At 55.1% G+C, this 24,700-nt stretch overlaps 3 protein-coding genes across 6 annotated transcripts; 2 read left to right on the top strand and 1 right to left on the bottom strand.

Annotated features, from left to right (window-relative positions):
- The first annotated feature begins 3,228 nt into the window (after positions 1-3,228).
- RPL29 (ribosomal protein L29) lies at positions 3,229-5,732 on the top strand. Its single transcript, XM_003982291.5, has 4 exons — positions 3,229-3,342; positions 3,761-3,805; positions 4,136-4,200; positions 5,230-5,732. Exons 2-4 carry the CDS (start codon positions 3,769-3,771, stop codon positions 5,611-5,613), a joined length of 486 nt encoding a protein of 161 aa, XP_003982340.1. The 5' UTR covers positions 3,229-3,342; positions 3,761-3,768; the 3' UTR covers positions 5,614-5,732.
- Positions 5,733-7,900: 2,168 nt separating this feature from the next.
- Positions 7,901-19,371, bottom strand: LOC101101118 (protein ABHD14A). 4 transcript variants are annotated; one of them, XM_019822447.3, is made up of 18 exons: positions 19,213-19,370; positions 16,701-16,912; positions 16,409-16,524; positions 15,034-15,269; positions 12,212-12,323; positions 11,450-11,514; positions 11,274-11,378; positions 10,818-10,912; positions 10,453-10,529; positions 10,272-10,361; positions 10,115-10,171; positions 9,703-9,776; positions 9,568-9,617; positions 9,323-9,467; positions 9,153-9,221; positions 8,443-8,522; positions 8,249-8,309; positions 7,901-8,167 (listed from the first exon to the last, which is right to left on the bottom strand). In XM_019822447.3, exons 1-18 carry the CDS (start codon positions 19,294-19,296, stop codon positions 8,003-8,005), a joined length of 1,893 nt encoding a protein of 630 aa, XP_019678006.2. In that variant the 5' UTR covers positions 19,297-19,370; the 3' UTR covers positions 7,901-8,002. The 4 variants fall into 4 exon arrangements, with proteins under 4 accessions (XP_019678006.2, XP_011277726.1, XP_011277721.1 ...); XM_011279424.4 differs by lacking the exons at positions 15,034-15,269; positions 16,409-16,524; positions 16,701-16,912; positions 19,213-19,370 and adding an exon at positions 12,832-12,995; XM_011279419.4 differs by lacking the exons at positions 15,034-15,269; positions 16,409-16,524; positions 16,701-16,912; positions 19,213-19,370 and adding an exon at positions 12,718-12,994.
- A 938-nt stretch (positions 19,372-20,309) lies between these two features.
- Positions 20,310-24,534, top strand: ABHD14B (abhydrolase domain containing 14B). The gene is made up of 4 exons (XM_006928843.5): positions 20,310-20,461; positions 21,389-21,624; positions 22,824-23,065; positions 23,447-24,534. The coding sequence occupies exons 2-4, from the start codon at positions 21,414-21,416 to the stop codon at positions 23,624-23,626; spliced, it is 633 nt and encodes a 210-aa protein (XP_006928905.1). The 5' UTR covers positions 20,310-20,461; positions 21,389-21,413; the 3' UTR covers positions 23,627-24,534.
- Positions 24,535-24,700: the final 166 nt, after the last annotated feature.

Here is a 24,700-nt window from a genome sequence, read left to right as displayed (position 1 = left end):
TATCCACTGTCACCCTGTGGAGCAATTACTGTGTTTGTCCCCAGGTTACACTCAGAATGAAGCTTAGAGAGCAGAGATCTGACCTGGTCAAAGAGCTGACTCTTATCCCTGTGAAATCCCTTCAGGCTGATTGGCTTCTTGCCTCTTGATTCTGCCATCTGCCTGGGTTTGTGAAGTGTGTACATTTAATTCCTCAAATACTTATCAGGCCCCCACATGCACCTGGACCTGTGCCAGGCACAGCAAAAATAATCCCAGATGTCTCCAATCCTGTTACTTTGGTGAATGGGCCCTACTGGATCCTACTTGGACTGTGGCTCTGGACAAGGCCTGGGCAAGACAATGCCACTGGAGGCCACGTGGTTCAGGTGGGTCACATCCAGCCTCGTCCAGTGCAAGGTTTATCTAGGCCTCCCCTCTCCAGCTTGTGCCCAAGGCATCGGCAAGGGGCCTGGTTGATAGACACTCCGCTGAGTCTAGCTAACGGCTCTGCCCTAAGCTAGGCCACTGAGGATGGAAGGTGGACCCAGGCCTCCACATTGACCTGAAATGGGGCAAGAGCTGCTCATTCATAGAGGGTGGAAGTGTGTCAACCTTGGAGGAAAGGTTACATTTTTCACCTTTTTTGTGTCAGAGACTCCTTTGGCATCTGGTGATGTTTATTGACCTCTTTCAGAATAATGCATTGTTGTGGTGGGGGTTTTTTTTTGTTGTTGCTTATTTACTTATTTATTTTAAGTACTCTCTACGCCCAATGTGGGGCTTGAACTCACAAGCCCTATACCAAGCGTCATACACTCTTCTGAGCCAGCCCCAGAATAATATTTTTAAAGGTTTTTTTTTTTAATTAAAAAAATGCTTATTTATTTTTGAGAGAGTGTGAGCAGGGGAGGGGAAGAGAGAGGGGGACAGAGGATCCAAAGCAGGCTCTGTGCTGACAGTAGTGAGACCAACATGAGGCTTGAACTCATGTGAACCATAAGATCATGACCTGAACCAAAGTCGGATGCTCAACCAACTGAGCCACCCAGGAGTCCCATATTCCTTTTTTTTTTTTTTAGTTTATTTATTTATTTTGAAAGAGAGAGAGAGGAGAGAGAGAGAGAGAGAGAGAGAGAGAGAGAGAGAGAGAGAGAACAAGCAGGACAGGAGCAGAGAGAGGGGGAGAGAGAGAATTCCAAGTAGGCTCCTCAATGTCAATGCAGAGCCTGATGCGGGACTCAAACCCACAAACTGCAAGATCATGACCTAAGCCAAAGTCAGATACTTAACCAACTGAGCCACCCAGGTGCCCCCCCCAACACATACACACCAATAATGTTTTCAAATGAGCAAAATAAAATAGGACCACAAAGGATTTTCATGAACAGGGAAGGATGTCCATGAATTATGACTGAATGAATACAATTGTCACAAAAGAGCTTTCACGGAAAAAGAATGAGAGAAAGAAAGGAAGGGAGGGAGGGAGGAAGGAGGGAGGGAGGGAGGGAGGGAGGGAGGGAGGGAGAGGGAGAGGGAGAAAGAGAGACGGAGGTGAGGGAGGGGTGAAGAGGGGAGGGGAGGAAGGGAAGAAGGGAGGGAAGGATGAAGGGAGGGAGAGAAGAAGGGAGGGGGGAGGGAGGAAGGAAGAAGGAGGGAACTATCCCTATACATAAGGCTGGCCCTACCATCTTGCCTATTGAAAGGCATGGCAGGCAAGTGGCTCTAGGTCATGTTCCCTTTTGGCTCCTGAACAAGTCCCAGATCAATCAAAGCTCCCCACTCTTGTCACAGCTCCCCCTTTGACAGGCAGCTGGGATTTCACCCTGGGCCAATCCCTATAGCAGCTCCAATGTTAATGCATGGCCATCACCTGTCTTTGAATCTGCCTCCCCTGTCAGACTACGGCTCTCTGCTCACTGCTTGCTCTGCCACTGTTATAACAACCTGGCAAAACTAAGTCCCGAGCAGATGTCCACATCTTCCTTTCCCCCTTCACCCCCCAACTCTCTGCAATATGCTCCTGTCACTCCGTGAAACCACCTTGCCAAAGAACATCCATTCAGCAGGGGTTTATTAAGTTCCTGTTCTACATCAAGTCCTATGTCAAGCAATGGGGAAGTAACAGTGACCAAACCAGTCCTGAACTCATGGCACTTGTGCCAGTGGACACGTACACAAGTAAATATAGAACATAATTAGAGTCTGGAAAGTTCTATGAAGGAAGCAAAGAGAATGAGAGGACACAGAATAACTGAGGAGATGGAGTAGAGTGTATCTATTTTAGATAGGGTGGGCAGTCTTTGGGAGACCTCTCCAAGAAAGCACACCATCCAAAGAGCATAGTCCAGGGAGAAGGTAGTCCAGTCAGAGAGGATAGTAAGTGCAAAGGCCTTGAAGTCAGAACAAGCATTTGTACTTGGCAGGAAAGGAAAAAAGTCCATGGGTTTGGAGAGAAGTGAATGATATGGAGAAGACTGCCAGGGTTAGGGGAAGTAAAGAGTTTCTTTCCAAATGCAAGAGGAGGCCTTGGAAGACTTTCAATGACAAGGTCTGATTTGTGTCTTTAACCGTGCCCTCCGGTCCCACTGCTGCGTGGAGATGAACTGTGGAGGGGGAGAGGGGAAGAGGGAAAAGTTGTCAGGAGGAAACGCCCGACTCATTTTGGATGTCCCACAGGCGTGTCACATTTAATGCATCCAAACAGAAACATCTGGATCGTTGGCCTCCTCAAAGCAAAGCAATAAAAGCCCTGTCCCTCCCAACCTTCCCCACTTCTGTGAACAGTACCAGCATTCATCCAGACGTTCAAGCCAAAAATTTAGGGGCCACCTGGCCTCCCTCTCCTCCCTCATCTTCTGCATCCCAAGTCCAGTCTACTGATCCACTCTTCCCCATACCGGCTGCCCTGGCTGGGTTCCAGGTTCCCCCACTCTCCAGTGGCACCACGGAGAAGACGGCACCAGCCCCCCCACACCTCCCCCGCTTCACTTCTGCCCCCTACAGTCCATTCTCCGCACAGCAGCCAAGGTACTTTTAAAGAACACAAGTCTGTCACTCCTTTCCTAGCATGTATTCCTCAGGGTCTCCCTTCGTCTTCGGGACCTTTAATGAGAACTGGGCCCCAAGAGCCTAGTCCAGGAAGAATAAACGTGGGTAAAACCTGCAGGAAGCTGCGCGAGGCTCGTAGCGCCGCCTTCCCATCTGGCTTGTACCCTCCCAGGCTTCGGAACCTTTCTTCCCGGCGCCGGGGGAAGCTTTTCCGGAAGAACCTTCCGGCCCGGACGATCCTATTTCCCGTGCTGCACAGCGGCCTTCCTCTTTCTCTTCCGGTCCAAGGCGCTTCGGGAGCCGCGGGCTTTGGTGAGTTTTGGCCGCGCGGTATCCGGAGCCATCCGCGGCTCCCAGCCAGCTGCCGGGCGCAAACCCCGCGAAGGACAGAGAGACCGGCTGCGTGACTGTGGGGAGCGGAGGGCGCGGAGCGCGCGTGGGGCTTGCGGGTTCTCAAGGAGTGGATGGGAGGGGGAGGACTCGGATTTGGGGTAGAGCGCAGCCTTGGGAGGGAGGGTTGGTTTCAGGGCACTGTTACCCGAGTTCGGGAGGCGGGGACCGGCGTCGGGTCGTGCTGAGTAAGTTGAGGCAGGTGGAGGCCGCAGATGCAAGGCAGGCATCTGTGTGCAGCTTCATTCCGGCTTCTGGCCCACGTCCTTCCACATCAGGGCGGCAGTGATAGGCCCAGCCCTGTGAGCCCCCGGGCCTGACCGCCACTCTCCTCTTCCAGGTGCAGATATGGCCAAGTCCAAGAACCACACCACGCACAACCAGTGTAAGTTCCCCTGGCCCAACCTCTTATCTCACACTTCAGACCCTGACAAGAACTAGGGATGCGGGGCAGGGCAAGGGGGCACATTTCTACTGTGGGCCTGGGGCTGATTTTGTTTTCAGTCACTGTTACCTTTGGGTTATAGTTGTAGAAGCCAGGCATCCGCTTGAGATACCCACCGTGCTTTGCATTCAATGATAAGGGTTATTCCAGATCTCAAGAAGGCCTACTCTGGGAAGTAATGGTTTTTCCCAGGCTGGCCAGCTGTGTGTGATGTTGGGTGGTCTTAGTAGAGCAAATCTCATTTGGTCTAATTCCTTTGCTTCCTCACAGCACGGAAATGGCACAGAAATGGCATCAAGAAGCCCCGGTCACAAAGATACGAATCTCTTAAGGGGGTGAGTGTGTGTGCCTCATCACATACAAGTGTGTCTGTTTGGCCCCAGTTGCACCACCAGAGAGCCTTTCCTGTATCTTTTTCTGGCTTCAGCATCTGCCTGAGCACCGTTATGAACTGTCTCTTGTCTTACCTGGACTACCAAAGTCCACGGTTTCTCTATCCAGCCACCTTTTGCTTGGACTTGAAGTTCTGCCAAACCCATAAGAAACCTTTACTTGGCTTTTCCCAGCCCAGGTCGTAACTCCCTGGTCAACTGTAACCTGCCTCCTGAGGGTAGTTTGACCATCCCCATTGTTTATCCAGAGCACTTGAAGGGAGGGAATGGCTTTATCTTTGTGTACTGCGCACTTTGTGAGAGTCTTCCATTCTTCTAGTCACATGACCTTGATCTGACCCGGTGCTGAGCTTGGGGGTCAGCTTTCCTTCCTGTGCCAAGGAGTTCCAAGAATTGGCTGAGAAGGCTGAGGCTACAGGGTCTAAGCAAGAGAACAGGGTCCTGTCTCTTCCCTGTGCCCTTGGTCTCTGATCTGTGGAATGAATCTTTGAATTTCACAGCTTCAGTTTCCTCATCTTGATTTCTTTTTCAGCCTTCTTTGCCATGAATCTGTTGTACCAGGTTTGGTGTTTAACTGACACTTTCCTTAAAAGAGGTGGGGATGGCCCTGAGGGGTTTCAGGAAAACTGAGCTGACGCCCTGCAACCCTGGCAGAAGGGGCAGCCTTCATTTGTTCTTTCCTTCTGCACTTGATTTGAGCTCTATTGGGCTCTGGGCATGTAGCCCGGAAAATGTGGTGTGTGTGGAGCATTAGGGTGGAGTGTTGGCTTCTGGGGTTGTAGTACGTGTTTCTCTTCAGGTGATTTGTGAGGGGTGTATATTTCAGCATTTAAGTTTGACTGTCTACCTCCCCAGTAGGCCTTGGCTGGAGCCCAGCAATCTCCTGGGTACAGCTGTGGAGAGGGCCACAACAGGTGACTTGGGGCCCACGTGTTGCACTTAACAGTGTCAGCTTTTTTTTTTGCCTTCCAGGTAGACCCCAAGTTCCTGAGGAACATGCGCTTTGCCAAGAAGCACAACAAGAAGGGCCTGAAGAAGATGCAGGCCAACAACGCCAAGGCCATGAGTGCACGTGCCGAGGCTATCAAGGCCCTTGTCAAGCCCAAGGAGGTCAAGCCCAAGATCCCAAAGGGTGGCAGCCGCAAGCTCAATCGACTTGCTTACATCGCTCACCCCAAGCTCGGGAAACGTGCTCGTGCCCGCATTGCCAAGGGTCTCAGGCTCTGCCGGCCAAAGGCCAAGGCCAAGGCTCAAACCAAGGCCCAGCCTGCAGCTGCAACTCCTGCTCCAGCTCCTGCTGCAGCTCAGGCTCAGGCTCCCAAAGGTGCCCAGGCCCCCACAAAGGCACCAGTGTAGAGGCTTCCATCTGCCAGTGTGAGGGTAGAAGGACTGGTGTGACCCCTGGGCTTCTATCTGCATGGGGCTGGTGTCCTCCTGTGCTATTTGTACAAATAAACCTGCGGCAGGATCTGTCAGTTGGCCTGTGTCTGTGATCCTGGAACTAGGGTTGGAGTAGTGTTGGTACCTCCATTTTTTGCTTTCTCTCGGTGGTAGGGTATGGGTGGGAGTCAGGGGAAATGGGGTTCTGGAGTGTAGGAAGGGGACCTGGTAAAAGAAATGGTGGTGGGCCTTAGGGAGGCTGGAGCATATAGCCTGCTGGACTAGGCAGGCTGGTGAGGAAAGTAATCACAAACATCCTGATCTTTCAATTTACCCAGGAGATAAAGGACCCTGCTGAATTCTGCACTCTGGCCTGAGCCATTCCACACTTAAGCTGTTCCTAGTGTACATGGCCAGCATCCACTATTCCGGTTGTTCTGGTCCCCCCAAGCGCTGGGGGCCCTGGCAGGCAGGGCAGTGGTGGCACTGTCTTCCTAGTGCAACTGCGCCAGACCCTGCTGTGCGCCCTGGATCAGCTGCTTTATTTGCAAAGTCTTCGTCCTTAGAGGAGTCAATGAAGCAAGTGGTACAGTGGTCATTGGTATCTGGGGGCTTCCTATAGAAGGTGCCAAGCATATCACTATTCCTGGTCACCCAGTCCTCAAAACTCACTTTTGAGTATGGTGATCATGTAATTTGTGAACCAGCCTTGGGCACTTGTCTCAAGGATTTCACTTCCTTACTCTGGGGTACTAGCTACAACCCATGATAAATGGTCTCTCTTCTGAGGTAGGTATTACTATTCTTTTTGTTTTACAGGGAAGGGAATTTGTTCCAAGATGATGGAGCTAGGCTGGGATGGAAGTCGCATTGGGACCCAGGCAGCCCATGCTGGACCCCAGAAAGTTTGCTTGGCCAGCCAAGGCTGGGCTGCTAGCTCATGACTGTCATCCTGGCATGCTCTGGATGGCCAACTGCCCCATTACCAGGGGGTGTCAGATAGGTGGGGTCTTGAAAGGGACCAAAAGCAGGTTTTATGTCCTGAAGGTAGCTTGGCCCAGTCTGAGGTTACCAGGTCATGTGGCTTCCACTAAGGCCTGTGCTCTAATCCCCAAGAGAGGGGGCATAAAGACTCCTTTGCCCAGTCATCCTGCTGCAGTCTGAAGGGGGAGGCCAGACCCCAGGTCAGGGGCTTCAACTAGGCTTACTGAACATCACAACCAGCTTGCTGCACTCAGCTTTTGCATGGAGCCTCCCTTGTGTAGAAGCACAGGTCCCCAGTTCTTGAGTGTCAATTCTTTGTGGACTCCCATTACCTGCAAGCCATGCAGTCCTGGACAGGGTATTCTAGCAGAGCTTCTAAAGGGGTTCCAGTGAAACCTGCATCCAGGGGCTGCTGTGAGGGTTCAAAGGTAACAAAGTCCTGGCTCCTTGTCAGAACTCCAGGTGCAGGGGTTACTACCATGGGGACTAAGCCTGCAGACCACAGAATCAGGCTGTGGACTTCCCTCTGGCCACTATCGGCACTTAAAAGCCCAGCCATACCTGTCCCACCCAGTTCCTGTGGAGGCCAGAACAGGACTAGATCGGATAAGCTAGAGGAACAGGCTCAACTCTCAGGGCCACAGTGACTCTTGGTACTGCCTAGAGCCCTAGCAGTGCTGACAGACTGAAGCCCCCATTCGTGAGCCACTCTGCACACTGATCCTTCCCTACACAGGGTGCTGGGGACCCTAAAGTCAACTAACCAGGTCTACCAAGGCTCCTGCCCCTCTGTGACTCAAGCTCCCAACACCAGAGCAGGCGCCACACCTGTCATCCCTAGGGTCTGGCAAATGCGAGCAGTCATGACTTGCTCATTATCTGCCTGCCCCGACATCTGGCAGGGCCCACCTGGCCTCCAGTTCTAGTTCTATCTCAGGATCCCAAGTGTGTTTCCAGAAAGCCAGGAATGTTTCCCTGATATCTTTGTCCTAGTTTCCCCCTCAATGCGGATGGTATCCCCAACCTTAAAAGTCAGATATAGGTATAGTGACCATTGAGAACAAGAATTATGGTCCTTCGATGCCAGACAGGGCTGGTTGGTACTGAATGAGCATGCCGTGTCGAGGGGCACAAGAGCAGCATAGGGTGCTAGAGACATATCCAGAGCCAGGCTCAGTTTCCTCATCTGTGAACTGGGGGTGATAACAGCATGTCCACAAAGAAAATGACAGAATCCCTGCTTCATGAACATCCTTGCTCTTAGTACTTCAGAACTGGCCCCTGTCTGCACACAGACTTTATTGGGGGGCAGGGGGGCAGAGGGGTACTTGACACTAGTCAGGATGGACACTCCCGGGGTAGAGGTTGGGGAGCCTGGGACTCAGCTCTCACTGGGCAGGGCAGGCACGCTGGCCAGAGCAGGCAGCAACCGTGTGTATATGTCAACCCCACGGAGGAACACAGCCTCATGCAGACGCTCATCGTGGTCATGCAGCAGCACGGGTGTGCAGTTCATGGGTGAGAAGCCCAGAGCTGGGACCCCCACCTGCAGGGAGCAAGGAGAAGCTGTTAGGAGGAAGGCCAGGATCCAGGCCCACCCACTGCTCATCCATTGCATGAGGCTCACCGCACGGAGATAACGGCTATCGGTGGCAGCTGGGAAGATCTCCGGCTCCAGAGTGAGGTTCCTGCCGAGAGAAGAGCCTGGTGAATGGGGAGGCAGTGAGGGGAGAGGGCAAGGGAAAGATTGAAGGGACAAGGAAGGTGGAAGGGAGGTAGGGGAAGGACAGAGGAAAGGGAAAGGCTGGCCAGTATGCTCACATGTCCTTGAAGACCCCACTGAATGCTGCCCACCAGGGATCTGAGTCATTAGTAGATGTCACTCGGGACTCTGTCCACTTCTGGGGGGAGGGGAAGGAAGGCAAGATCAGGACAGGGCCCGGACATCTTGCCCTATTCTTCATAGGGTGGGCTGTGCCTGCCACAGGCACACATCCAACCCCCACTCCCCACCCTGGCCTCAATCCACCTATTCAGATGTCCAGCTGGCCAGTCCAGCCACAGGTCTGGGACCTTGCCCTGCTCTCCATCTTCTTATTTCCTGTCCATCCTTCAAATCCTAGGCCAAGTGGCCCTTCCTCAGGTTGGCTCTCCCAGACCTCTCAGACTGGCCGAATACTCGTTATGGGTTCTCAGAGTGTGGGGTCCCACCCTTTCCTGAACCACATGTGTTCATACTTATGTAAAAGTAATATTATACAAATGTCTAATTCAGGTCTATTCCTTTTTTCGTGCTGTAAGGACTAGAAGGCCATGAGCTGTGCCTAATTTTACTCCTATGCTATGCTCAGCACCCAACAGTGGCCTCCATGACTAATGCTTGTTGGTGAATAAAACGTGTCTCTCATAGCTAAAGCAATGTCTAGATATATGCACGCACACCAAGCGCACACTCCCACTGTGACCCACACTCAGCCAGCCCGGTCTCCCCTGTGCCCACGGCTCCCCAACCATGGGTCCCCAGCCGATACCTGAATAAACTCGAAGGTGACTCCCTCGCCGGCTGCCTGGCACCAGCCCTGCAGCTGCTCCTCGAAAGCCTATGAGAAGGGAGATGAGCTGACCTCTCGGGCTTTCCCTGAGCCTCCAAGATAGGTTTGAGGACCTGGCTCCCTCCTCCAAACCCAGGTAGAGGTGGCACCTTCAGGTCTACATCCGGTGCCACACGGAAGTCAAAACTGGCGCTCATAGTAGCAGGTACCACATTGCAGGCCACGCCGCCCTCTAGCTTAGTCAGGTTCACAGAAGTCACAGCCCCCTCCTTCAGGTGGGGGTTTGACTGCAGCCTGCGGTGGGAGACAGGGCAGGGGCAGCAGGGGGAACCTCCTTTCTCTCCTGCACAGATGCTCAGACCCCCACCCCACCCTCTTTCCCAGGCTGCCTTACCTCTGCCTCTCCTTCTCCCGGAAAGCCAGGATTGAGCTCACGACCTTGTGCTAGGAGAGTGTGAGATCGGATGTGAGAGTGGCCCTGGGATAGAGCCTTGGGAATTCCCAAACTCCCTCCCTGTGTGCCACGCACCAGCTTCTCTGCTGCTGTGTCCTCAATGAAGCGTGAACCGTGACCCGGCTTCCCGATGCTTGTGACCCGCACCCCTGGGAAAAATGAGTGAGAAGTGGGTGTCTTAAGCATGGGTAGGGCTGAAAAAGTATCAGCCCTGGGGTGGACCCAGGTCTTCCCCTCATTCCAAGCTCCTCTGGCAGGGCTGTCCCCCACAGAATGCACAGTGTAGAGCTGGCTTCTGCTCATGGCAGGGGGTTACCCTAAGAAGCTCAGGAAGGAGAAGCCCAGGTAGGAAGGGTCTGGGAGGCAGAGGCTCTGGGTTCAAGGCCTACTCAGGTCCAAACTGCTGCATGACCCTGGGCAGGCCCCTGCCCCTCTGGCCCAGCACCCCATCTGCACAGTGACACCCTCCTGCCGAGCCCATACTCACACCAGGGGCTCCGCTCACTATAAAAGACAGTGAAGGCATCGGCGGGGTTGGCCAGGCCTGGGGAGGAAAAGGGGATTCAGAGGGTGGAGTGGCCCAGCCCCCACTAGCAGATTCCCTATCCCCTACTGGCCGCTCAGGGGCCTGCCACCCTGCTCACCCTCATCGAGGGCAAAGCCAGCCCTAAGAGCCTGGAACTCGGGCCGCTGCACAAACAGCTCCATGCCTTGGTGACCCCCAACCTCCTCATCTGCAAAAGCAACAAGGACATGAGATGAGGGAGCCACCCTCACCAACACATCCTCCTCCCTTGAAAGTGTCCCTCCCCAAGCCACTCCTACCTGGCACAAAGGTCATGTGGATGGTCCTGGGGAAATGGTGGCCCTCAGCCTTCAGCCTCCTCACAGCCTCCAGGTACCTGAGGGGCAATGGCAGGAGGTAAGCCAGGTGTTGAGGGAGCCACCAGATGCTTGGGTGGGCAGGCTGGAGCCCTGGGCCCTGGGCCCTACTCTGCCACAGTCTGGTAGGGGGACTCTGGGAATTCCCTGTCCCTCAGTCTCCCTATCCATGTAATGGTGGTAATTCCTGTCCAAGGTAAGGGGTCAAGATGTTCCTTGGCCTTGAGTTTCTCCAATCACACCCCAGGTCCTGTGTCAATTCAATGGGCCAGTGACATTGAAGGGGACAGGGAATGGAGGACACTCACTGGATGCTGACACACTTCATGTCCTGGGTGCCCCTGGCATAGATGTAGCCCTCGGCATCCTTGAAGGCCTCAAAGGGGTCATGACTCCAGTGTTCCTGGGGTGGAGATGAGAAGAAGGACCCAAGCCCCAAATTTAATCTATTCTGCTCAACTGTGGCCCTGTCCTGGAAGCCCATAGTAGAGTTGGGGTGTCAAGTGGGGTGGTGAAGGGGACAGAAGAGGGCTGAAGAGGGCAGCTGATTGCCATCCCTCAACTCTGTTCCCACCATCACCCCCACCCCCACTGTGGGCACAGAATGGACCACTGGACAAAAGCTGCTTGAACAGAGTAACGCCCTATGAGATCAGGAGTCAGTTTTAGGACCAGCCCAGTAGGATCCCTGGGGTCCAAGAGAAGGTCTACATCATCTTCGCGTGCCTCAAAGCCTACACCACTCCCCCTGTCCCCACACACACCTTGAAGACAGGCACCACATCCGTGTGGGAGTTGAGTAAAAGGGAGGAGAGTCTGGGGTTGGTGCCTGGCCACGTCAGCACGGTCACCACACGGCCTGGTGCCACCTGGAGAGGACCAGGAGGTGAGGAGATGCCCCAGGGCCAGATCCCCTCCCCATGCAGGGCCCCAAGCTCACCTCTACTTTCTGACAGCTCAGGCCCAGCTGGTGGGCTCTCTTCTCCAGGAAGGCCACGGCAGCCCCTGGGGACACAGAGAGTCTTGGGGTTGCTTCTGCCTACCTACACTTCCCACCGATCCAGGCAAAGCTGGGGTGCATTCAGAGAGGGGAGCCCATTCGAAATGGGCTGCTGCCTCCTCAGTGCAATTCCACATCCCCCAGGGACACCTGCATTTCTGTCTCCAAGGAAGAAGATATTTTTGGCCAGTCAGGGACCCTTTGTGGAAGGTCAAGTGGGAAGTCCACAGTTAGAAACAGGAGTGATTGCTATCTTCCTTAGAAATAGGAAAACTGTGGTACAGAGACATGAGATTCACCTAATGTCTCCCAGCTGGTAAATACAGGGCAGGGGTTTGGACCCATGTCCACAATTTCCAGCCACCAAGCTTGATTCCCTAAGGGCTGTGGCCTTTGTCCTGCCCCAGTAGGCTTCTGGAGCGTCTTTCCTTGTGGCTGTCTGGTCTCCCCTCCCCGACCTCAAACACTGGGCAGTGAGGTGAAGTTGTTCCTTAACTAGCCACCAGGAGTAACTTCTGGTGCAGCACAGTCTGAAGGGGGCAGCTGAGCAGTCTGTTGGTCTGGGGAATGGCTAGAGGCGCTGAGGCGCCATTTGGGGCAGCAGAGTGGGGCTCAGCTGGGTGACAGGGGTTGGAGTCTGGTATAGAGCACAGTCCCCGCCCTGGGGCCCCACCGCAGGCCCTGGAACCACCGCGTTCTCACCGTAGTCGGGTTCCGGCTGGACGGTGCGGATGCGCAGGTACTGACGGAAGAGTGTCACGGACGGGTGCTCGCCCTCGAGACCCTCGCTGGCCATGGCGCTGCGCGGGGTGAGCTGGGGGCAAAGCGAGTGGCTACCTACCCCTCGCGTCTGGGGCCCAGTGGACTCCATCTGCACACAGGCCCTCCCCAGGGCGGTTCCTCCAACGTCCCACAGGGAGAACACACCCCGTTTTGGAGCCCCCATTCTGTTTCAGGAGCCGTGCTGGCCGCTTTCGACACATGCCCATTTGAATCCGCCAAAAAGCCCCATGAAGTTGTGCCTCTGAATGCCCACTTTACAGAGGAGAAAGCTGAGGCTGAGAGGTTCAGGGACAGCTAGAGAATAGCTGAGCCAGGTTTGATCCCAGGCATTGACTCCCCCAGCCCTTCCCAAATCATTCTCCCAATTGCCCGGATTTTATCCCATGGAACCCCAGATCGCTCTACTCCTCTCCGGGGCCCCCCACCTCGCTCTCTGCCGGTCTTGGGCCCGCGGTTGCCTCTCAGCGCCCGCTCCGGACTGTGCCCAGGGCTCAGGGTCCTGCGAGGTCGCGGGCTCAGAACCGCCCGGGTCTGCCTACCACGTGCCCGGACCGGGTCGCGGGGAGGGGCCGAAGACTGCGAGTAAGGGCCGCCCCAGTCTCCAGGGCCGCGTCGGCGCGGGAGTCTCCGCCCGCCCCTGGTTCCAGCCTCCGCTCCGATTACCGGATCCCTCTCGGGGGCAGCCTCCGCCGCCACCTGCTACGCCCCGCGGCTGACTGCTGGCCCCCGCTGGCCCCGCCCCCACCCCACAGGCCCCACCCCGCCAGGCCCCGCCCCCGGGCCTAGAAGCGAGCTCCGGATGGTCCCGCCTCCAGAGGGCTCTATCTCCCACAACTTCCACATGGGGACAGAAGAGAGGCGGGTAGACACTGACACACGAAGTGTCTGCCCCTCCGGCGCCCCTTACTCTTGGGGCACAGAGCTGCAAAGTCCTGCCAGAGCTGGCCCCTGCCTGCTCCCCGACCCCCTCCCATGCGTCTCCGACTTCTCCCCCATTCCGTGTCTCAGCTCCTCAGGGAGGGCTTCCCTGACTGCCTCAGCCCCCTATGTGGAGAGGTTATTGGTCAATATCTGTTTTTTCATACTGTATAAGCTCCAGGAGGCCGGTCCGTGTACCCGCAGATCCGTGTACCTGGTAGGGCACTGAGCCTATGCCTGGACAAAGTGCCAGGAAAGGATAAATGGACAGAGGGGCACATATGTGACTGCCTGTGAGATCGTGCGAATGTGCAGCTGTGTGGGCAAATCTAACAGTGTGCATCAGTGTGTGTGACCGTGTGTGTGACAATACGAGTGTGAGGTGGTGGTTGGGTGTGGTAGCATCTGTGTGACAGAGAATGTCATGGTGGGAGGATGAAACTGAGGCTGCGTGACAGCGGGAGAGGTGGGGAAACTGCACAAAAGCATACATGTGACATACTGTTGGCTGACCCTGTGCCAGGCTTCCTGGCTCTTCTGCAGCCACCGGAGAGGGAGGATAAAGAGGCACAGGTGTCGTACTGGCCACCCCCAGACTGCACACAGTTTTAGCTGCCCACTTGTGCCCCCAGTTGCCCTTTGTACCCTTAGGCAGTTCTGAGTCAGCTTGGGGAGGGGCAGGGTTGAAGACTTCAGCCTCCTGGCTCAGAGGAGGCAGGCCAGGAGGGTAGGGTAGGGGTCCATCCCAACGCTCCCAGGGTTTAAGTCAGGTCTGCTTACATACCCAGGAGCAAGCAGTCTTGGTAGTTCACCACCAATGCTATGTTAATTGTTAAACCACATTCCCCACCTCCAGCCCTACACATCCTGCTCCCTTAGGCCATAGGTCCTGCATTCCTGACTCACTCAGTTCAACTGCCAGATCCTGGATTTCCCACCAGTCCCAGTGGGCACGCAGCAGTAGTAATACCCCCTTGCCCTGACCCCCTCCAGCTCGGTGTGGCCAAGTACCTCACTTACCCAGACTGATTCAATCCTAAAACCAAGTTTTGAGTTAGGTATTAACATCATGCCCATTTTACAGATGAGGAAATTGAGTCACAGAGTGGTAAGGGCAGCCAGCTAGGAAGTAGCCCATGTTCTTAGTCTTCCCAGGCTGCTGAAACCTCCCTCCAGCTCCCAGCTCCAAAGCAGTTCCAGACTTGCCTCCCACTCCCACCCCACCTGCTGTAATACCAGGAAACAGGACCTGTCACTCCCCAGGCATGACAAAAATGCTCTTTTTTATTGTGCCTGTGAGATGAAATGAGAGGTCCTGACTGGGTCTGGCCCTCTGACCTCCACCCTCCAATCCCAGGGGCTGCCTCCCTGGTGAGGTGCTGGTCCAGACTCTCCAAGCTCAGGCCAGGCCTCGGGCCTGGCCAGTGGGTGACCTCAAGGCAGGTGGTCAAGGAAGGCAAGGAGGACAAGGTGGAAGTCTTGAGGCTTGTGGAGGTAGCAGGCGTGGCCTGCATCACGCAGCTTCACCACGGAGTGGTTGGGCAGGTGACGGAGCTGCCGCAGTGACTCCCGAGCCAGGATGCGGTCCAGCTCCCCATACAGGATGAGAGTCGGGGTCTGCAGGGCAAGGCAAGGGCTTGTGATCCTGGAGCCTGATGGGAACTGACCCTCTAGCCACCTCCTTAGGAAATCTTTCCCAAACACCCCATCTCTTTCTATCCAGATGAGGCCGTGTGTCCTCCAAGTGAGACCTGAGTCCTTTCCTGCCATGACTCAAGCCAGGGATAGCAAGCCAGGACCTTTGGAAACCCTCCTCCTAGTACCTTCACGGCCCAGAATTGTTCCTGGGTGTAGTTCTGGGTGGAGGCGGGTGCGATGGGCACGAATCCACGCAGCTGGTGGTGGCCTTGGATCAAAAAGGGCAGGGCATAACGGCCACTCAGAGAGGGGCTCACCAACACGGCATTCCGCACCTCCAGGTCTCGAAGCACTCGCTCCAGCAGCTCTGCCCGCCCTGCCTCTGTGCTTGCCTCCTTGGAAGGTGCTGAGTTCCCAAAACCTGGGAACGGCAGGAGGCACCAGCTGAGGGAGGCTGGAAAGGAACTCGGGACTTCCTGCCCACCACAGTGGGGGAAAGAGCAGTGGCACGTGGCAATGCTAGCCCAAACTTCCCAGAAGCTACTTTTTATAATGTGATAGGTCTGCTAGAAAAGCATTTTTAATTCATTACATTGGCAAAACCAAGAAGATTGATAATACGCAGTGTTGGGAAAGATGAGGAGAAATGGGCACATTCATAAATGACGGATGGGAGGATAAATCCATATAGCATTTTTGGAGGGTAAGGTAGTATTTGTCAAAATTTTTTTAAATGTGTATCTTTTGACCCATCAATGTCCTTGGTGGCTACCCTACAGAAATTATTGCCTTTGTGCTCAGAGACATGTCCAAAGTGCTTCAGCTTCATTTCTCAAGCATTTCAATTTACACTGAAAACTCTAACTCAACCTACATATCCACCAGTAGAGGAATGGGCAGATAAAATGTGTCCATGCCTCCAATGGCACATAGTACACATACAGATGACTGGCATGCCCTATGAGACATGGTACAGGAGGAGAAAACCAAACTGCGGATAGATTTGCTAAGCAGACGGGACACCAGTCACGTTCCTAACCTCACCACACAATCCTGCAGCACCACATTTTTCTATATATGGAAACGCCCAAAGGGAGTCAGGAACCCCCAAACTGCTGGGAGAGAAATGTGGCATGGGTCTCTGAGGGCATCACTCTTGTTGGATTTTTTAAAGACAAGAATAATAGCATAAACCATTTGCATAACTAAAAAAAACCAAAAAGCTACCTAGTTTGTCATAAAAGTACAGTGAGGTCTCTCCATGCGATGGCTTGTAAAGTGAGTCATGTTTCTATTTGCTCTGTGACATGCAACAATCCACATTCTAGTTTTCAAGGTAGAGAATAAAAACACAGGCCCTTTAGTATGGCCATCTTGTCTTGCGACCTGCCACCGTTTGTCCAGACACTGGGATCCAAATGCCAACCCCCCCCCCCCCCCCCCCGCCACAAGCCATACCGTAAGGCTTTTCTACCCCTCCGACTCCCCACTCTGGGAAACTGCCCCCTTGTACCTGCTGGATGTTGTCGCTTCCCTAGACCCCGGAGTGGTGGCTCTCACCTGGGAGGTCAAGGGCCACGGCCCGGTAGCCCCTCTGCGCCAGCAGCTGCAGTGTGCCCAGCTGCTCCCACGTGTGGGAGTTAAAGGCCTTTCCATGGAGCAGCACCACCTCCACCCTGTGGGCACACAGGGGAGTGTGTGTCCTGGGGGTCTGAGAGTGGCCCGCCATTCTTTCTTTTAGGCTTCTCCCACTGCCCTCCCAGGCCCTGAGCACCCTCAGTTGAGCTGGGGTCCCACACAGGGACTCCCCTTGGACCTAGTCCTTCCACTGTACCCTGGGGTCAGCACCCACCTGCGTGCCCGGTGGAGTGGGAGCACCTCGCGGTAAAAGATGGGGGAGTTGCCAGGGGTGAGACCAGCCAGGATTGTGACATTGGGGCCTCCCCAGAGCCAGGAGGTCTGCTCAGGGGGGCCTGGCAGCCCCACGTACAGTAGCAGCATGAGCAGCAGGCCCAGGCCCAGCAGGGCTACCTGGGACCGGCTCATGGAGGTCTGTACCACAGTCTGGAGGAGAGGAGAGGAAGAAGAGGCTGGCGCTGCACCTCCGCCAGGCCCCCGGGACCCCATCCCCAAACCCCACCCGGAAGCCCCCAGCAGAGGAAGAGCTCAGCCCTTGCCCTTTCTCCTGCTCTGGGCAGGGATCTGACGTTCATACTCAACTCCTCCACATGCTGGCGCAAGGGCTCAGATACCCTGCAGTGTGAGAAGGGGCATCTGAGATGTCTCGATACACAGCATGCTCAGTGACCATCACCACTGTGCCAGCTGAAACCACTTCCATTCATCGGGTGCTGATGACAGCCAGATCCTGTGTTTGGCCCTTCGCATGCAAGGGCTCATGAATCCACACAAGAACGAACACTGGGGAGCAGATATGATTATGGGTCTCTTGCAGATGAGGAAACAGGCCCAGAGAGGTAAATTCTCTTGCCCAAAATGCAGAGTAGCAAGTAGGGGAGCTGGGATTTGAATCCGGGGCTGGGCTGCTAACCACCAAGCCACACTCCGTTTGCCAAGGAAGAAACCATGGGGCTGAGAGGTGAGGGATGAACTGGAGCCTTGCTGGTGGACAGAGGAGTGAGAGTCATCAAAAGTGAAGGACTATGTGTAAAGCTACATCCCACTGACAGCATGTTTGAAATGGTCCTTTTTTTTTCCTTTTTAGTCACATTGCATAGAATAGTGCTTAAATCAGAATGTGTTTTTTTACAGTTGATGGGAATATTTAACACTCTACCTCAGCTGATATTAAGTGGGAGGAGGGCTCCTGGAGAATATCTGGGATGGGGGAAATGCTGAGGCATGAGGGGTATGGGGCAAGGGAGGAGCATGGTACACCTAGAAATGGAAAAGGCGGCATGGAGGTTGGAGAGATGAATGCTTCCCCGACCCCAGCTTCATGACCTCAGTCTGGGTCCTCTGACTATCCAGAGCACAGACTCCAGGACCCAGGACCCAGACAGAACAGTTAGCCCTGGCTTCAAGCCTCTGTTTGCCACTTCCTGGCTGTGTGTCTTCAGTTTGTCAGTAAAATGGGGGGAAAGGATAACCTTGCATCAGCCCTTTCAAATTTCCTGTGATATGTCAATAAGACAGTGGACTTGATCCAGGGATGTCCTGTCATCATTTCTTGGGCCTAGGATGAGTACACCTGCCTTATTCCGATTGCAGCGAACACATCTTTATTGAGTGCCAACTGGGTGCTGGCCCTCGCTAGGAGCTGGAAACCCATCTTGAGCCCCACCCTCCTCTCCTGGGAGCTTTGGGGATATTTCCCAAGCCCCCACCTCCAGGCTCCCAGTCCCGTGGTGGGTGGGCAGTGGCAGCCCCTCTGGTGCTGATGGAGAGCCAGGAGCTGAGGAGAGGAAAAGGGCGCTTCTCTCTTCCTTCTGACCACAAAGAGCAACCTCCCACTTGGCATTAGCCTATGTTCCCACCAGTGGGAGAATCTGTGCTGTACCTTTCCCTGCAGGCGCCCAGCACCTTACCCTTTGGGGGTAGGGAGAGTCAGGACTTTGGCCGTTGCCTTGGCAACCCAGGCAGCTAGTGCACTAGACCATGATAGTGGACAGCTAGCAAGCAACTGGCTGCAGGCAACTACAGATACTGTGTGGGGACGGGGAAGCTTTACTCAAGTTAGGTCCTTGACATACATGTCAACAATGACACACAGGTGTACACATGTGCGCACGGACATCGAGTCCTGCTCCCACATGCTTTTCTTTTGCACAAACTATTCCCCGCACGTACAGGCAGACATGCCTGGCCTGTGAACAATTGATCCCTTGAAATACATACCCTCAAAATCAGGCATACAGTCAGCCATCAGGAAGGCAGGTGGACATACTGACACACGCTTTCAAAACTTGCAGACCCTCACATTTCCAGCACACAGTCATTCACACAATCCTAAAACTACACATGCATACAAGAAACACACGTGCACATGACAGACAGACATACCCTCAGAAATACACTCACAGGGAGATACACACCCTCAAAATCACATGTACGCAGAAATGCACACAGTTGACATACACAAACACAAGCGGACAGACCGATCCCCAACCCTCCGCTATGTATGCATGTAGAAACAGACACACACATCGACACACACGTACATTCAGACCCCTAAGAACACACGCACACAAGCGCGTGCGTGCACACACAACACACCAACACACACACTGCCCCAGCGCCTGCCACTCCCGCAGGACTCTGCCCGAGGACTCTGGGGGCAAGGGGCGGAGCCAGGATGGCCCGCCCCGGGCACCCTGCTGGCTTCACTCCCCGGGGACACTCACCCGACCGACCGGGATGACCGGGCCGGACACCCCAGAGCGGGCCCCGCCCACGCGGAACCAGCAGCCAAACAGCGCCGCAACCATTGCGCTGCCTCGGCGGCTCCGCAGGCTGCTGCGGGCACTGGTGTGGCGGAAAGCGTGGCCAAGGAGGCGCGCTTGCGCAGTCCGCAGTCGCAGCACCTCCCCCCCACCCCCGCCTCCTCCCCCACCCCCGCCTCCCAACCCAGATGAGGGGGGAGTCCAGGCGGCGCCTGAAAACACACAGGCCTCGTCCCCCGTCCAGATTTTCCGGATTGCTTCCATCCCGAGGGCCAGGGGAGAGCCACCGGCTTCTTCCAACAGACCATCTCTATCGTGGGTCAGTCCCTGGTCTGCACAACGGGGTTAAGGATAAGGGTTGTCTTAAGGACCACAAAGGACCGGTCAGGCCTTAGCTCAGTGTCTGGCGAGGAGTCCCTTGCCTTGTAAATGTCAGATATTATTGTTACTTGGTAGCTCCAGGTCTCAGCCCAACTGCTTCCCCAACCCCTACGGATACACATGCGCACGCACTTGGTCACAGCCCAGGGCAGCCTCTCGCTCCTTCACGGCTCTTTATAGCACCCATCCTGGTGGGCAATGTGTGACCAACGTGTGGTCTGCCCCGGGCTCAGGACAGGTCCCAGGCTTGGCGGCCAGGCCTGGCACGGGGAAGCTGCGCTGAGCATGCAGGACTCACTCTGTTATCGACACCCTGCTAAAAAGGCAACATCACATCCATTCTACAGGCCAGGAGGCTCAGCGACGATAGGTAAACGACCAACGCCACCTGGCTGGACTTTGTCAGTACCTCGCATTCAAAGCTGTCGGGTTTCACTGCATGTCAGGCGCACAACTCTGGGCCCGGGCAGTCAAGGCCCCAGGGATGAGTGGGCTGGGGACAAGGCGGGGAGGAGCAGCAGGGATGAGACTCCATGAACCTCAAGCCGCACCATGTGCATCTGGGGCAGGTTTCTGGGAGCCGCACCTAGCCGGGTACTTGGAACACAAGGGGCCGAGGGGCTCTGGGAAACTGAGGCCGCTGCGACAAGAAAGATAGGTCTAACGGCACCGACAGGCCTGCGACGTCTTGCGGCCACAAGAGGGCGCCCCGTAGCACGGCCTGGTCCCCGCCCTCGGCCAGGCCAATTCCCGGTTTCCTTGCCCCGGGCCTCAGTCGCAGCCAGCACTCGCCTGCTTCTTGTCTGCGCGAGCCTACGCAGCTCCTCAGGTACCGGCCCTGCACCCCCGACCCTCTCTTCCGCTATCCAGTGAGGGCCCACCCCTACTACCCCAAGTTCTTCCCCTTCCCCTTCTCGGCTCCCCAGGTTCCCTCCTCGGGTCTGCCCCCACCCTTCCGCGTGCGCCTTACCGGGCCCTGCGAGCCAGAACCGAGGTCCGCGGAGGGGACAGAGAGAGCCGCTGCAGCGCCGTTGACCGTGCCCCCTGACCACGGCGTCAGAGGGTTGGCCCCCAGCGGGAAGCGCGCTGGGCACTCCGCATCCCTTGCAGGCCGGAACTCCAATGCCTTTCCCGGCTCTGCTCCAGCTTCCGCCTCCGGAAAATGGGTTTTTAACTCCATCCCCGACCCCCTCTGGCCTGTGGTGCCAACCTACAGCCTGTAACAGTGCCTTGAAGAGGAAGGGGTCGATAAGCAAAACAGCACCTTACTGTTGATTGAGCACTTACTATGCTCCCTATGTGTTAGGAACGATGTCCAGCGTTTTACATGCCTGAGCTCATTTAATCTCATCAACTACCTATGAGCCGAACACAATTGTATTATCCCTATTTGTAGAAAAGTATAATAACAGTGAGGACAATAATCGTAATGGGAGCCCCATGTATTGCATTCTAAGGGCAGGCACCCTCATCTGTCAATTCTTTTTTTTTTTTTTTTTTTTTTTTTTCTTAACTCATTAATTCTTGAGGTAGGCTTTATTGTTCCTTATTTCAGAAGAGGAAATTGAGGCCCAGGACCACACAATTGAGTGGGAGAGGCATAAAAACACTATGTCTTCCTCCCCCCCAAAGCATGTTCCTAGAGTTCTGGTAGCTTCCTGGAGGCCTTCTTGCTGCTTCTTGAGGGACCCCTTCTCTCTCTGTGGTAGCCTGGGCAGGGTGTTTTGTGGCTCATCAGTCTGGCCTTGAACCATAGGTGCTTCACCAGTGCAGCAGCCAGTATGGCGGGTGTGGAGCAGCACGAGGGCACCATCCAGGTGCAGGGCCAGAGCCTCTTCTTCCGAGAGGCTCGGCCAGGCGGTGGACAGGCTGCCTGCTTCTCAGTTCTGCTGTTGCATGGTATCCGCTTCTCCTCTGAGACCTGGCAGAACCTGGGCACGCTGCACAGTCTGGCTCAGGCTGGCTACCGGGCTGTGGCCATCGACCTGCCAGGTATTTCTGGGGCGGGCTCCTGGACAGGGGTTGTGGGGGCCTCACTGGGGGCTGGGGGACTTGGGAGGACCTGGCCAGGCTGGGCCTCAAGCTCCACAGGGCATGGTGCACACTGTGGGGCCTTCCACTGTCTCTAGTCTCCATCCGGATGTGATCTGGACACTGTCCAGATCCTTCTAACTGTGTTGTCCTGGGGCAGTGTCTCAGTATCTCTGAGCCTCTGTTTCCTCATCTGTAATGGGAGATACATTCATTTTGAGGGTTGGCTCTAGTGAGAATGGACTGAGATTATGTGAATAGTGGCCAGTACCTGACAACCCAGTAATCGGTGCTCAGCCAATTGGAAGTAAAATCTTTTGATGGAGCCATAACCATAGGGTCTGTTGGAAGTCCTGCCTAGTAAGACTGAATCTTCTGACACATTTGGGGGTGGGGCAGACCCTGGAGGGTGGCTAAGCCATGTACAAAGCCCTAAACTGGGTTCTGGAGTAGGCAGGGACAGCCCCAGACTGGCAGTCATAACCTAGACATGGTGCCATGTGAAGGGGCAGCATAGCTGACCTGTTCCCCTCACAGGCATGGCTGCCATGTTTTCAGTGCCCAGGTGTGGGCCTCTAGGCCCAGATGGAATTGGTTCAGACAGTGGGTTGGGCTGATCTTCCAGGTGAAGGTCTTGAGCTAATCTTTGTGGGAAAGGTACGACTAATTGGAGGGGAGGTCCATGTGCAGAGCCAGCTCCTCAGTCACTGTCCGTTCTGCCAGCCCTGGGATGGGTGTCTCTTAACCAGTTAACTCACTTAATTTTCACAACAATCTGAAACGACAGATACTTTTGTTATCTCCTTTAACACACGGGGAAACTGAGCAGCCGAGAGAGGGTTGAGGAGGCTTTCCCAAGGTCACATAGATAGTAAGTGGAAGACGGAGACTTGGACCCAGCTGGGTGGGACTTCAGAGCCTGATCCTTTCCAGGACCACTCTACTGCCGGGAGAGATGGGCACAGACATCGAGGGAAATGCCTCATGCTTGCCACAGATAATGGTAGATCTAGGCTGCTGTAGGAATAAGCTTGGGTACGCTGTGTGCTGCAGGAACCTGGCACAGAAAGATCCACCTAGGAGGACTTCCTGGAGGAAGGGACTGTCTCTTCCACTTCCGGATTCATGCCTTTGTCTTTCTCACACCTGAATCCCTGCAGGTCTGGGGCGCTCCAAGGAAGCAGCAGCCCCTGCCCCTATTGGAGAGCTGGTCCCCAGCAGCTTCCTGGCAGCTGTGGTAGATGCCTTGGACCTGGGTCCCCCAGTTGTGATCAGCCCGTCGTTGAGTGGCATGTACTCCCTGCCCTTCCTGACGGCCCCTGGCTCCCAGCTCCGGGGCTACGTGCCAGTGGCCCCTATCTGCACTGACAAAATCAATGCTGCCGACTATGCCAGTGTGAAGGTACCCCTGTGTGGGAGGCTGAGATGCCCCTGCCACGAGCAAGGAAGGGTCCATCCTGGGGCCTTTCCTCACCTGGGGGCAGGGTAACCAAGGGGTGTCTTCTGGGAGGAGCTAAATGACCAAACTCCACCCTTTTGGTTTACTTAGCAGATTACTGTGCCTTGGCCTGTGTTAATCTGTATGCTGGGGCAGACAACATCCATGCCTCTATCCGCCTGGAGCTGGGGCTTCTACCACCCACTGGGCCAGCTTGTCTCTCCCCCTTATTTGGGGTGACCTGAGGGAGAGACTGAAGTGATTGTGGGGCTAGAGCTGACTTCTAGGAGGCTGGGGCTGGTGTGTCAGGTCCCTGTTTACTCTGTCTCCCTTTCCTTTCTCTAGACCTCAACACTTATTGTATATGGAGACCAGGACCCCATGGGTCTGACCAGCTTTGAGCACCTGAAGCATCTGCCCAACCACCGTGTGTTGGTCATGGAGGGGGCAGGGCACCCCTGTTACCTTGACAAACCTGGGGAGTGGCACACAGGGCTGCTGGATTTCCTGCAGGGGCTAGCATGAAACCCAGCCCTGCTGATGGGGGTGGCTGCTGGTCTGCCTTGGGCTCTGTCTCCTTCCTCCTGCCATGGGTCCCTGTGCATCATGTACATGCAACAGGTGTGTCTCTATCTGGTTTCTTGTCTTTGGGGTCTATCTTTTCCTCTTCCTCTTTCTCTTGCAGTGACAGACTTTGGAGGTGAAATAAAGAAGAAAAGCCCCAGGAATCAAGAGACATAATCTGGTGGAGGGTAATCCATTAGATGGGCTTCTCCTATAGGCTTTCCTGTTTGCTTGCACCCCTTTTTCTGCCCTGTTCAGCTGCCTCCATCTGCCTCCAGCTTCTCTCTTTGGCTGTCCTATGGGGCATTCACATCCCCTACCCCTGCCTTAGACCACACATACATCCAGATACATCCATGACCACATGCATGCTTACACATTTAGAGCCATCTATATTCCCAAATATGACCCTTCACCTGGGAGCAACTGCATAGGTACAGGCAACTCTGGGCTGACATGCACATTGTCACCTGCAGCTTTGCCCTGCATGCACTCACACACATGCATTCTTGTGCCTCCACACATGCCCCCTCCCAACCATGCAGCACCCACTGTCCAGGAAGGTGGGGACCCAATAGGCCAGCCCTAGCAGGAGGCCCTCTGCCAAGCTTAGAGGTAGCCAGCCCTGAACTTCATTCACCCACAGGTTGCAGCAGGCCCCCCGACCAGAACTGCCCCCCAAAAGGTGACATCTTTTCGACCCTCAGATCTCCCTGCCCTCCCCTCCTCTCTTTCTGGGTGCTCCACACCTCCCCAGGTTATTAGGCCTGCATCTGCTCAGCCAAGCTTGCTTCCTGCTCTGAGGTTTGGGGGTTGGGGAGACGGAGAGTGGAGAGTGGAGGTCGGTGAAATAAAGTGATGCAATTAGACCCCGCAGGCTTTCGCTGTCTCCAGAGCGCCGCCCCTCCCCCGTCCCTGGGGACAGCCACTGTGGGCCCCTCCCCCACCCTGGCGGGACCAGATGGTCCCCCTGCCCTTTGTCCACCCGGCCAGATGGAGGGGAAGGGAGATTGGATTCCCCTCCCCACCCACACA

Source organism: Felis catus, chromosome A2 (genome assembly GCF_018350175.1).
Source record: "Felis catus isolate Fca126 chromosome A2, F.catus_Fca126_mat1.0, whole genome shotgun sequence".
Classification (NCBI taxonomy): domain Eukaryota; kingdom Metazoa; phylum Chordata; class Mammalia; order Carnivora; family Felidae; genus Felis; species Felis catus.
This window is presented reverse-complemented; position numbering and strand designations above follow the sequence as displayed.

What these genes read in the sequence shown, in the direction of transcription:
- RPL29 (XM_003982291.5), top strand. Translation starts at nt 3,769, where the DNA reads ATGGCCAAGTCCAAGAACCACACCACGCACAACCAGT. An exon ending in CCACACCACGCACAACCAGT is followed by an intron (nt 3,806 to 4,135) that starts GTAAGTTCCCCT and finishes GCTTCCTCACAG; the next exon opens with CACGGAAATGGCACAGAAAT. An exon ending in GATACGAATCTCTTAAGGGG is followed by an intron (nt 4,201 to 5,229) that starts GTGAGTGTGTGT and finishes TTTGCCTTCCAG; the next exon opens with GTAGACCCCAAGTTCCTGAG.
- LOC101101118 (XM_019822447.3), bottom strand. Translation starts at nt 19,296, where the DNA reads ATGGTTGCGGCGCTGTTTGGCTGCTGGTTCCGCGTGGGCGGGGCCCGC. An exon ending in CGGTCATCCCGGTCGGTCGG is followed by an intron (nt 16,913 to 19,212) that starts GTGAGTGTCCCC and finishes CCTCTCCTCCAG; the next exon opens with ACTGTGGTACAGACCTCCAT. An exon ending in ATAGCCGTTATCTCCGTGCG is followed by an intron (nt 8,168 to 8,248) that starts GTGAGCCTCATG and finishes TGCTCCCTGCAG; the next exon opens with GTGGGGGTCCCAGCTCTGGG.
- ABHD14B (XM_006928843.5), top strand. Translation starts at nt 21,414, where the DNA reads ATGGCGGGTGTGGAGCAGCACGAGGGCACCATCCAGGTGCAGGGCCAG. An exon ending in TGTGGCCATCGACCTGCCAG is followed by an intron (nt 21,625 to 22,823) that starts GTATTTCTGGGG and finishes GAATCCCTGCAG; the next exon opens with GTCTGGGGCGCTCCAAGGAA. An exon ending in CCGACTATGCCAGTGTGAAG is followed by an intron (nt 23,066 to 23,446) that starts GTACCCCTGTGT and finishes TCCTTTCTCTAG; the next exon opens with ACCTCAACACTTATTGTATA.